The 12,981-nt window shown below is 47.1% G+C and overlaps 1 protein-coding gene across 1 annotated transcript in view; it reads right to left on the minus strand.

The window, feature by feature from the left end:
* The window catches only part of PLA2G4E (phospholipase A2 group IVE), a 59,155-nt gene extending 47,795 nt beyond the window's left edge, over nucleotides 1-11,360 (minus strand). The window contains exon 1 of the mRNA XM_026479949.4: nucleotides 10,845-11,360. Coding sequence (XP_026335734.2) covers nucleotides 10,845-11,027 — 183 coding nt within the window. The 5' untranslated portion in view covers nucleotides 11,028-11,360. The remainder of the gene's footprint in view (nucleotides 1-10,844) is intronic.
* Between the last annotated feature and the right edge of the window lie 1,621 nt (nucleotides 11,361-12,981).

The raw sequence follows: 12,981 nt of genomic DNA on the forward strand, positions 1-12,981 counted from the left end.
CAACACCAGGTAAACGAGGATGGAGAGAGAGAATTGATTACTGTCCCTGCCAAGAGCTGGGGTAGAGGAGGCTCACTCCTTCTTCCGGCTGGGAGTGGAAAGAGGCAGCCATCCTTTCCCAGTGAGTAAGGCTGAGTTGACAGAAGGGAAAGGCCAGCAGGATAGGGCAAGCCCGGAGATAATGCATAGGAAGAAACAGACGGCAGAAAGGCCACAGGAAATGGAAATCAAATCCTAAGCAAGTCGGGATATGAATTCACAAATGAGCTCAACACTTGACCTTCAGGATGACCTTTTAACCCAAAGACATCCAGCTGGGAGAGGATAGGAGGAGGGAAGGAGAAATTGCTTTCCTGCCCACATACAACAGCCTCCCAGCAAAACACATCTTCCCCCGCTTAGCTTTGAATTTGAATTTCTCCTTTTAAAAACGTATTAAGCAAGTTTATGACATACAAAATGTATAGAGAATAATAAAGTTAACATCCATAAATCCACTACCCAGGGTAAAAAATAAAACAGGGGTAACAGAGTTAAGTCCCCTTGTGTGCCCCTCGCATGGTCATTTCCCCTCTGTCCTGCAGGTCACCACAATCCAGGATTTCTAGCCATCGTTCCGAGGCATTTCTTCATTCTTTTTCTAAATATGTCTGTATTTCTAAGCTCCATTTTGTCTCACTTTGCATGTTTAAAGGATATGTATTCTACAGTAAACTTGGTGTTTTTCCCCACTAGATATTAAGTTTATAGAATTTGCTTATGTTGTTAAGTATATAGACCTGGCCCATTCATTTTCATAGCTGTAAAGTATACCACAGTTTATCTATACATTTTTGTGTGACGGACATGTAAGTTGTGTCTAAGTTTTTGCTATTACTATATTTCATCAATTCGAATGCATGCATTTTTTTCACATTAAAAAAAATCTCTGAATTAAGAGATACTTATTAAAAATCAATGATGTGTTATACTTTAATTGGCCCTGTTTTCCCTGAGTGAATGATGTACCGTAGAGTCAATGAAGTATATGGTAGCACCAACCGCACCGTGAGCTTTTCTGTATGCGTCATGCTTCTTTAGTGTATATCCCCCTGGAAGTGGAAATTGCTGGGCTATAAGGTATATTACCACCAATTTTAGTAGATATTGCCAAATTGTTCCCCACAGTATTTTTACTGATTTATCCTCCCATCACCATGGAAGAGGATTCCCCGGATATACTCCGGAGTATTGGCTGGCTTTCTGAGTTTTGCTAATCCAATGGGTATGAAATGGTATCCCCTTGTGGTTTTAATGTGTGTTTCCCTGATTATCAGTAATCTTATTAGTAACCTTGGGTATCTTTTCAAGATCTTTTACTTTCTCTCACCCATATTCTTGGTACTTTTTATCAACTCCCCTGCCTCAGTCCTTCCTTTACCATAGTCAAACCAACCACCATCAATATTTATTAGTCTATAGTAGGGATTATCAGAAGCTATAAAACTATTCATGCCCAAGTGATTCTACTCATGGAAACTCATACCGAGAGAAAAAATGCTACATGCTTAAAAATGTTGATTGCATCTAAATTTTTGATGGTTAAGAGTTGAAAATCATCCAAATGTTAAATAATACATACATTATGGCATATTCCTATGATTAAATTCTATGCAGTCATTAGAGAACTATAAAGAGGATGTATGCATGTATCTACTTGAATTTAAGGCATAGTAAGGATGGCTGATCATTAAAAAAAAGCAAAAATCATAAATTTCCCTGTAAAAATCCCAACCACCAGAGAAAATGAGATCCTACACTTAATAGCAATATAGTAAGTAAACCTGAGGGGAAATAAATAAAATTTATGTGTAAAAATGATAGCATTACAGATTAATAGGCAAAGATGGATTTTTTGGATATTATGTTGGGAAAAGGTTTTTTTAATGTATTATTTATTTATTTGAGAGAGCAAGCGAGCGAGAGCGCGTGCATGCGAGCATGAGCGGGCAGAGGGGGAGAGGGAGAAGCAGACTCCCTGCTGAGCAGGGACGGAGAGGGCTCCATCCCAGGACCCTGGGATCGTGAGGTAAGTGGAAGGCAAATGCCTGACTGAGCCACCCAGGCGTGTCAATATTATGTCGGAAAATGAACTAGTTTCTGAAAACATAACTATTTTGCCATATGGAGAAAGGATACACTGGATCCACACCTCACTTTTTTTACATTAAAATAAATTCCTAAACTAAATACAACCTAATTAGTTATTGTTTTATCATTAGTAAGGAAATGAGGCCCAAAACTGAGATGCAATGAAGGAAACAAATCAATAATTCTGACTATAGACATATTAAATTTCTCTGTGTCAAAACAACCACAAACAATACTAAAAGACGAATTTGTAAAAATATTTGTCAAATTTACAATGAAGGGCTGATTTTCCCAGTAAACAAAAAGCTCTTTCAAAGAAATACTAAAAAGTAAACTATTTAATAGAAAAATGGACAAAAGATACAGATACCCTGGTAGTCAGGCGTATGTCAGCATCTCCCCAACTGTGGTAAATGTTGGAATCACCTGGAGATCACTAAACAAGTATCAGTGCTTGGCTCCCAGATATTCTGATGTACTTGATGGGACATGTGACCTGGGGATTGGGATTTTAAAAGCTTCCGTGGTGATTCTAATGTTCGACAAATTCGGGATCATTGGAATATGCAATAAGCCCGTGAAAGATTATCACTAATAATAAGAATGTAAATCAAAACAACAAAGTGATGCCACTTTTCATCTATCAGATTGGCAAGGATGAGAAGTTGATAAGGCTTCATGTTGGTTCGGGTGTGGAAAAGATTCTAGGAGACTTTGTTGATAAAATGTAAATTGGCACAAACTTTTTGGAGGGCAATTTGGAAATCTTTATTAATATTTAAAATTTGCATGGACTTATATCCAGCAATTCTATTTCTAGGAACTGATTGTGCAGAAACTCTTGTATAAATCCTCAGAGATGTTTGATGTAGCGTTATTCCTATAACTACTTTTCATTTTTGTTGTTGGTTGTTTACTTAGCTTAACAAGGGCTATGGCTTGGGAGTCGTTGATGGACAGAGGTAGCAGTCATTCGCTTCTTAATATAGGCATGGCGTTTGGGCCTTGTGCGTTGCTGACCGCAGCTGGGTAGTACTCTCTCTTAGGAATCCAGTTGCGTCCATAAATTTATGTAGGAGCAGAGAAGCCTCCTGGTGGAAAAAGGAGGTTGGGACCCTGACCCCTTCCCATTGGGCATTCAAATTATTGACATGTCTATGATGAACTGAAGAGACCTCAAGAGACCCACTGAGGTCAGATGGCAGGGAAGGACATTGGGAATCCCAGGGAGGAAATGCCCATAGAGATGAAAGAAGGCTGGACCGGTGTCTGGGACTCAGTATTAGGGCATAGCTTATTGGAATCTAAGGCACAGGGATAATGCTGAAACTTTTTGCTCACTTTGCTACCATGGGTCTATCTGGGACGGAACTGATTCCCTGGGGGGGGGGGCGTCGAGAGAGCCTGATTACCAAGTGATAGTTGATAACCTGGTAACTTTTCTGGGGGATTCTCCTCATTAATCCTGACCAGACAGGATTTGCTTCGTCTGAGCAAATCAGCAGAGATACTTCTGAAGAGAAGTCTAGAGTCAGCAGAAAAGTGATAGGGGAACCCCCTCATGGACAAGGACAACAGCCTGGGCATCCTCTGAGTTGCCTGGAGAGAAATCTTAGGGAAATAACTGAGATCTCTGCCAACTTGGCAAAGAGGAGAGAGGACTCATTGTAGTTTGGATAGAAATGGCATGTTTTCTAGGCTTTGAGGTAATACAGCACCAAAAATTGGTGGGTATGAGCACACTTAGATGATGTGATGATAATTGTAGCCATTTTTTAAAATCTTTTTTTTTCTAATGGCCAAGGAAAACGATTACTATTTGCTGATAGGTAGAAAAGTTTTACAAAATGAGCTCAATAATGCCTGTATATATAAATAAAACTGATTTCTAGGTATCTATGTGCCTAGAAAAAAGAACTGAAAGGAAATCTATTAGGGGTTCAAGAAGTTATTGCTGGATGATGAGATTATTGGGAATGTTTATTTTCTTTATTAAACTTTAAAATTTTCTAGTATCAATCCTGAACATATCTCACATGTTCTTGACAGGAAACCCATTTTTAAAAAAAGTAGGATTACTATATGTTAAATAAATAGATAAAGTAATTGTGTGTTAAATAACTTACATGTTAAGTAAATGAAGAGACAAGGGAAGGAAAACTACTGGATTTTAAGCTTACTATGTGCTGTCATCATACCGGATATTTACATATGTTGATTGCAAAAAGCTTGCAGGTGTATTCTCTAGGGCCTATTTTCTGAGAGCAGCAGGAAGCATTGAGCAAGGACAAGGTCAGGGACGAATTTTTCCTCAAGTGCTCAGAGGCCCTCTCCTCCTCCCACCTGGTCTACTGCCCACCATCTGGATCCTCCTCTTTCCCCCAGCTGGAAAGGGGGACAAGGGGACAAGGCAGGGAGCGAAGCCGCGGTTCACTGAAAACTTGGCTGGAGCACAAAGTAGAGCCCAGGACAGAAGGGTCTTGCCACTGCCGGATACGGAAACTAACTCAGGGCATGTAAAGGGCTGTCAAGTACAGAAAAGGATTAGATGGATGTCCTGTTACATCTGGTGGTGGAAATGGGCCTTTGTGGGTGGGTAGATTTGACCTCAGTGTAAGAAAGAACTTGGTCACATGGGAGGTATGAAATTCCCATTGCTGGAATTATGCAGGGGTGCCTGCCTGGGAGGCACAGAAGAGATTCCCCTACTTTGCAGGAGATGGTTCTAGAATCTAGAGGATCTGCTTCAGCTCTGAGATTCTGTGACTCCCTATCCAGCCATGCCCTTGATCCAGGGGAAGGTTCGCTAACCCCTTTAGCTGCTTGAAACATCTGTAGGAGAGGCCTTCTGAGGGTCAGGTCAACCTATGTCACCTAACATGTAAGCAACTCCCGAGATGGGAATTTAACTGGGCGGGGAGGAGAGGGTGGGACGGGGCCAGCTTGGCCTGGTGGGGGAGCTATTAGGAGACGGGGGTCTTTGGGCCCCATAAGTTAGATTCTGTAGGTGGCTGTCTGCCCTGCCTTTCTTAGACCCAGCCCTGGCACTCGTCTCCCAGGGCAACTCTGACAGACATCTGGAACCTGTGTCCCGCATGGCCCTCACCTGCCCGCTGACGCACCCACGTAAGTGGCAGGTACTTATGGGGACCTGCAGCACAGAGATGGAAGATACCAAAAAACAAAACAAAACAAAACAAAAAACCAACCAAACCAAACCAAAAACCAGCAACCACCACAAACCAAAGAGGCCTCTGACACAACACAACAACAACATTTCACAGACTAGCTGGAGACTAACACCCACACAGGCAAATGTAGAGGAAAGAATAAGAGTTTTGGAGTCAGAGAGGCCTGGATTCATATCTTGCCTGTGACACTTACTAGCTGGGTAGCAGTAGGTGATTACTTTCTCTCTCTGAGACTCATTTTCTTAACCTGTAAGATGGGGTTAATAGTATCTATTTCACAGGATTACTGTAAAGACACACACACACACACACACACACACACACACACGCATACAGGATAAGCACGCAGTCTGGCATATAATAAACCTTAATATATTGTAGCTATTGCTATTTTTAATATTTATGCTATGAGACAAATAAGTTGGGAAGAACTAATTAAAGGCAAAGAACCTAAAAGTCAGTTTGAGCAAGAGAAGTCAAGGAAAGCTTTGTCCATTGAGGACAATGACCTTTGGGTACCTATCAGTGCCAGACGCTGTGCTGTACTGGGTGTCAAGTCAGATGTGGCGCTGGCTCTTACGGAGCCGTGAAGTACCGTTGCTAGGCAATGAGGAAGTAAGTGGAAAGCAATTTATAACAATAAATTCTGATAAGTCCGACCAAGGAAAAGCACAGGGTGCTATTAAAGACCCTAGCAGAGGGTACCCGATTTCACCTGGGGGAGGAGTCACGGATGAGCTCTTGGAGGAAGCAGCCTTTAAGCTAAACTTAAAGGAAGATCAGAGTTAGCCCCGCATGGGCTGCAGGCACAGCATGTACAAGGTGCCGAGAGGTGGTAAGAGCTGGTGCATCCAGGAGCAGAACGTGTGTGGCTGGAGCATTGTAAGTAGGGAGTGACGAAGGGAGAAATGCCTGGGAAGGTGGGCAGTTGGCTGAATCCCATGAGGCCTTGAAGCCTTGGTAAGGATTTGGTATTTTATCGTAAGGGACTGGATGCCATTGACGGATGTTAAGCAGAGAAGTGGTGTGAACACAGTCACTGGCTACCAGGTGGGGAATGGAGGGGACAAGATTGCAGGTGGGAAGATGAGTTGCAGTGGGTCGATGGGAAATGGTAAATTGGGCCAGGGTGAGGGGCAGAGATGGAGAGAAGTGGTGGGATTCTAGAGAGACTTTGGGACAGGCCCTACACAGGAGGAAAATGGGTTAGATATGAAGGGCGGGGAAGGGACGTGCAGTGGGCTTCAGTCACCTAGGGGGAAAGGTGTAACCATCGGGGTGTAACCATCGGGGTGGTCCTGAAGGGAAGTCCACCAAGTTGCAAAGTGGAGGGCCAGTGGGGAGAGACTGGGGAACTGAGCCTTGAGCTGGGCCTGCAAGGAAAAGCAGCAGGAGGACGAAGGGCTCTCCAGGAGGGAAGCAGCAGAATCCACAAGAGGTGGGAAGGAACTTGCGTCACGCCAGGTGGGAGGCACTGAGTGAGCGAGCCCTACTGGGCCACAGGGTGTGTGACCCAAGTTGGGAAGCCGCGAGGGTGGGGCCTGATTTCGCCAGGCCTCTGGAGCCAGCCAGAGGTACCAGCCTCGATGTCGGAGATAATGGGAGCCATGTGGGCTCTTGCCAGCAGCCAGCCAGCCAGCCAGCGGCCCATCTCTCAACGTTCCAGGTCTGTGCCAGACAAGACACGAATAAGTGGCACAGAGGTTGTGCTTTTTACCGACAACGTGCTCCAAGAACAGTATGGGGCATTTATAGAGCAAGGCTCTGGGCTCCCAGGGCAGCACCTCCTCCTTGGTGTCTTCCAGCCTCATGGGCTCTTCTTTCTCAGTCTCCTCCTATGGCTCTTCTGCCTCCATCCAGAAGGCAGGGAGCAGGAGTGCACAGACGTATGCCTCTTCCGTCTCTTCACTCCTTCCTTCACCTCATCCAGCTCTCTGGCTTTAAAAACCATCTATACTCTGCTCTATGTATTGAAACAGATAATCTCCCTACCCTCGCTCCCGAGTCCCCGACTTGTAATTTCAACGGCCCATCTGACATCTCTACTTGGGTATATATCCGGCATCGCAAATATAAAACATCCAAGACAGACACCTCCAGTCCCCTCCACCCTGGACCCCTTTCTACCTTGGTGCTCCCCAGCCGAGTGCGGGTACGCCCCCTCCACTTATTAAGGCAAAACCTAGGAGGTGTCACTGATTTCTCACCCCACATCCAAGTGACAGAAAGTCCTGTAAGTCCTACTTCCAGAAAAATCCAGAATCTGTCCACTTCTACTGTCCACTGTGACCACCCCAATCAAGCACCTGCTGTGTCCTCCTGGACCACAGCAGACGTCTCCTCACTTGTCTCACTGTTTCCCCTCTTGTCTGCCCAGCAGCCCATTCTCCACAGACTGGCCAAAGTGATCTGTGTGAAACACAAATCAGATAAAGCCGCCCCCCCAACGAAAACCCCCGGCAGCCCCCCACTGCTTCAGAACAACATGAAAGCTGCCTCCGGAGCACGGGGCCAGCATAAGACTCTGAACTCGTCTTCTACCACTGACTTCTTCCTCTCATTCCCTGCTCTCTTCTCCCCAGACACACTGGTTTTCTCTGTTTCCAGAACAGATCAACCTTGTACCCACCTCAGGACCTTTGCACTTAGAATGTGCTCTCTCTTTGGAACATTTCCCCATCAGTCTTCTCATGGTTCAGGTCTAGGTTCAAGTGTTACCATCCTCTTGATGGCCCCTCCCTGCTGCTGGTCCCTCATGATCACATATTTTGCTCTGTTATCTGTGACACAGAATTAGTTATCTATTTGCTTATTGTCTGTCTCCCCCATTAGAATGTAAGTTTGAAGAGAGCTGGATCTTGCCTGACCTGCTCAGTGCTCTATCTCCCACTCCTAGAACAACGCTAGGAACACAGTGGGAGCTCAATAAATATTTGTTCAACGAATGAATAAACACTTTGGATGTGGTTCCTGGTCTTGAGATGAGAAATACGTAACGAGCTACAGGAAGAGTTAGCTAGAAAACAGAGTTAGGCTCTGAAAACTGATTTACAGCTAATCTGATAACCTGATTTTTGCTGAAACACTGCTGGATGACAATACCCAGTGCTGCTGGCTCCTAAGGGGGCTCCAGAAAGACAAAGACGTAATCCACATGGTGGTCCTGGAGGGAAACCCTTCCAGGACCAAAGCGGAGGGCAGATGGGGAGCTGTTTGAACATTGGTGGGTCCTTGTGGTTCCTCTAAATTTGTCGTGTAAGTAATCAAGGACTTCTCTGTCACCAAATGCACATGCATCCTCCCCAATCATACAAGCCCCGCCCCATACATACACTCCCTAACATTAAACCCCCTCCTGCAGAGCTGTGTTTCTTATCTTGTTCAGATATTTCAGAAGGCCTTAAGGAATGACCAACTGACCAGTGTCTGAGAAATTCCACAGAAGTTTGCAAAAATAAAGCACCTAGAAAAACTCTAGCATTTCTCCATAAATCTTAATAAATGACAGTACAGGCACACAGCCATTGAAGTGACAATTGTGAAATTTAAGTATCAACCTAGAAAATATTTATGACTATAATTTTAGGTTTTTCCCTGGACATAGGTCTGGTATAAATATTATAAGCACCACTATATCAACATTATCCAAGAAGAAAAAAGACTAAAATGGACAGTTACTGTATTAAGGGATTGTGATGGATTTTTCCTTTATATTTCCAAACATTTTTTGAAATGATTATATATATGTGTATATATGTATATATATGTGTATATATATGTGTGTGTGTGTATATATATGTGTATATATATATATATGTATATATATGTGTGTGTGTATATATATACATATATATATATATATATGAAAATATTAAGGTTAAATACAATGTCTTTGTGTGGCTGCCTCTTTCCCGACCACGTGGCCTCATTCCTGAGCTGTCGGGCGTAGGGATGACAAGGGCAGAAGGGAAGAATTATAAAGTCACTAATGGTCAACATTGCTCCAACTTCATACGCTCCAAGCGTCTGCTAAGCACACTACTTATCCCTCATAATTTTTTCCCCTTAGGTGAAGAAACTCGAGTCTGAAGAGGTTAGGGAGGTGGTCTAAGGTCACAGGCAAAGGATAGAGAAAGGTATCAAACCCTAGTCTGACTCCACAGCCCATGCTCTGCACCACACCAAGGAGGACAACACTCTTACAAATTCTAAACCATCATGTTTGAATGGCAGGCCGCCTCTAAGTGTGAGTCAGGAGGTTTCTGATACCAGGGGAAGCAGGGGCAGGCCCTGACCTCTCTGTCAGGGCAAGAGCTGAGCATATCTCCACCTACTGAAGCATGTTAGGAGCTGGAGTGGTCTATTGTACCACAGGGACTTCTGGAAAGGAGGTGGAGTCAGGGAAAGGGGAAGAAACCTGCCCACTGAGGACTGGGGGATTACAGGAGGGTGGGACAGGTGTGGGGCAGGGAGGTTCAGGGAAGCACTGGGGTGGGACCCTGGACCACTCTTCACTTGCGACTCTGACAGGAGTCACTGGCAGGAGTCCTACTGATTCTCTGGGGCAGTCAGCCTGGTCAAGAGGTAGGGTGGTGTCCTTGGGAGGACTGTCCCCCCCAGTAGCCCTCAGTTGCCTTGTGTGGTGGATGCTGATTGACCACTGCAGCTGTGAAGTGGGGCCTACCTGAGCCAGGCAAGGGGACCCTATGGTCAAGGCCCAGGATGGACCCACCAACCCTGGGGCCAGACAGAGGGTGAGGCAGAGACAGAGGAGGCCAAGGGATCATGGACAGTGCTCCCTATGAACGAGGCCTAGGCCCACAGAAGGAAGAGGCTTTCCCCTGCAGAGGTCAGCCTGGCGCCACTGCCGAGACCATAGCTGCCAGAGGGACACAAGAACATTGCCTCCTCTCCAACTGCTGGGTGCCTCCAAGAAGCTCACACGCACCCAGAGTAGGAGCTGATGGGCAGATCTGGACCGACTGATAACTACCTGAAGACACTGTTGAAATTCTGTAGCCCCTAAATTACCAACGGCATTTATTCTCTTCACGGACCAATAGGTGGGGTTCCTGAGGAAGGCCGATTCAGCGCATTCCCCCCAACATTTACGACCCCGCCCTGCCTCTACCATGCACGGTTTGAGCGTCTGCTCTGTGCCACACACCCTGCGACACCCGTGTCCACTCTCCTCCGTATCGTAGTAATAGAAATGTCTTCCAGCTCAGGCCTCCCGTGGACTAGCTGGGGGACCTGAACCCCTGAGCCTCTCCACAAACAGGAACGCTAACTCCTTGGCAGCAGAGTGTCAGGCACTTAGAATGCACTCGGTAACAGGTGTCACCGGGTCAAGGAGGCAGGCAAGGACAGGTGAGGGGGGTGAGGGCGAAGGGATTCCTCCGGGAAAGAAAGGAATGAACAAAACAACCTCTTTACAGAGCTGCAGGTGATCTTGCTCAGGGCCAGCAAAGTGGGGGTACAATTCTCAGGGTAGGAGCCCCTTCCCCAGGAATGCAGACATACCTCAGAGCCCCAAGGGGCCATGGGAAGCAGAGGTGGGAGATTAGGAGGTTCTGGGTCCCGTGGCAGCTCGAACTCACTGACATTTCTTTCTGACCTGCTGTCTTCTTCAGCCTCTTGCAGGCTCTGGGGGATGAACACGTCAGTTCCCAGGCCAGGACAGCCTTCCGAGCTCTGGAGAGTCATTCTGGCCACGTCCCCCTCTCTGGGGCTCAGGACAGGCTGCGTGGAGCTGGGGCTGGTCCTTCACAGTGAGGCGTCTGGACATCCTCGGGAAATTTCAAGGGAGTTTTGCAAAAATGTGGAACAATGCCATTGGATTCCTCGGGAAGACAAATAAGCCTGATGGATTATTAAGGAGGTGAAAGATGCCAGGGCTTAGCTAAAGAGTCCCGCTTCTCTGTGAGTATTTCAAACAATCTGGACCTATTTTGGGGAAGAGCACGCTCGTGTGCCGTGTGAAAAGTGAGCAGGGGGCTAGGATTACGCTCACCCAGGACGGCGTTCGGGCAAGGGAGGCCTGCCTTTCTGAGCTGGGTCCAGGCTCACGGATAGCTCCTCACGGCTCAGCAGCTATTTTTAACGTCCTGAAATCAGTATGTCAGTGGGGAGGGCAGGAGGAGGCAGGGCTGGAGGGGAGGTGGCGGAGGCTGTCCAGGCCCCCGAGGGAGGCGAAGCCGCTCTCTGGCTCTGAGCTGACAGCCCCACGTCTCTCCATTGAGCCTGAAAATAAATACCTGACCTGGGGTTCAGGGCTGACGGAGGGGGCCACGGTCCAGAAGAGAACTTAATAATTCACCGTGTCTCTCGTTTGAGCTCGCTCTTTGGTTTAATGCATGCTGTGTCTGGCAGCTGAGAGAGAATGCATCATAGCTCCGTGGTGAAAACGGAAACACTCAACTAAAAACAAAACCCAAGCGCTCGGTGTGTCCTGTTGACAAGGGTTTTCAAGTGTCCGTTCAAATGTGCGTCTTTCGTCTCTCTGTGCGTCGGCTCTGAGTGATCCGGCATCCTCTCTAGTATGGACACCCCGTGAGCTCCCCCGTTTCCAGCCTCTTTTTCTGAGGCCGTGGTTTTCCAGGGGAGACTGTCTCTGGCCTACCAGCCGCCGCATGTGCGCCCCGCGGCGGCCAGTCCCGCTGCCCGGAGTCACGCGCCGCCATGTTTCTGCGGGCGCTGAAGACCAGCGCGCCTGCGCTCGCCTCCCCACCTGCGCTCGCCTCCCCACCTGCGCTCGCCTCCCCACCTGCGCTCGCCTCCCCACCTGCGCTCGCCTCCCCACCTGCGCCCACCTCCCCACCCCCAGACGGGCCCTTGGCAGAAGGAGTATTTTAAGCTGAAGGCGACTGCGAAGAAGCAGATACAAGAAAAGCTCTCTGCCCTCCCCTGTTTGCTTAAAAGCAGGACAAACATTTAGAAAGGTGTCCCTCCTCCCCTGCCCACCAGGAAGAAGTTCATCAGCGGAGACAACACCTGACCCTCATCAGCCCAGAGAAGCACCAGAGGAGTTCGCGTGAACAAACTTTACTAACTAGCCCTTCCCTTCCATTCCTTCCCCCACGTGTCTTTCTTCCCACAATTTGCCACCCTAGAAATTCAAGGTCCTTTTCCTGTGTCTTGTCTCTTCTCTAGAACCGTCTTGCTCAGGGCACCTGGGTGGCTCAGTGGGTTAAGCGTCTGCGTAAGGCTCAGGTCACGATTCCAGGGTCCTGGGATCGAGTCCTGCATTGGGCTCCCTGCCCAGGTGGGAGTCTGCTTCTCCCTCTCCCTCTGCCCCCCTCTCTCTGCCTTTCTCCCTGTTCATGCTCATACTCTTGCTCGCTCTCTCTCTCAAATGAATAAATAAAAAATCTTTTAAAAAATGTATTGCTCCCAGGGGCGCCTGGGTGGCGTAGTCGTTAAGCGTCTGCCTTCGGCTCAGGGCGTGATCCCCGCGTTCTGGTATCAAGCCCCACATCAGGTTCCTTGGCTAGGAGCCTGCTTCTTCCTCTCCCACTCCCCCTGCTTGTGTTCCCTCTCTCGCTGGCTGTCTCTGTCAAATAAAGAAATAAAATCTTAAAAAAAAATGTATTGCTCCCTTGCTAAGGTGCTATATAAGCCTAAATGCTAAGCACCCTGTGAGTTACTCCTGACCAAGTGC

The sequence above is a fragment of the Ursus arctos genome, unplaced genomic scaffold, assembly GCF_023065955.2.
Source record: "Ursus arctos isolate Adak ecotype North America unplaced genomic scaffold, UrsArc2.0 scaffold_36, whole genome shotgun sequence".
NCBI classification, from domain to species: domain Eukaryota; kingdom Metazoa; phylum Chordata; class Mammalia; order Carnivora; family Ursidae; genus Ursus; species Ursus arctos.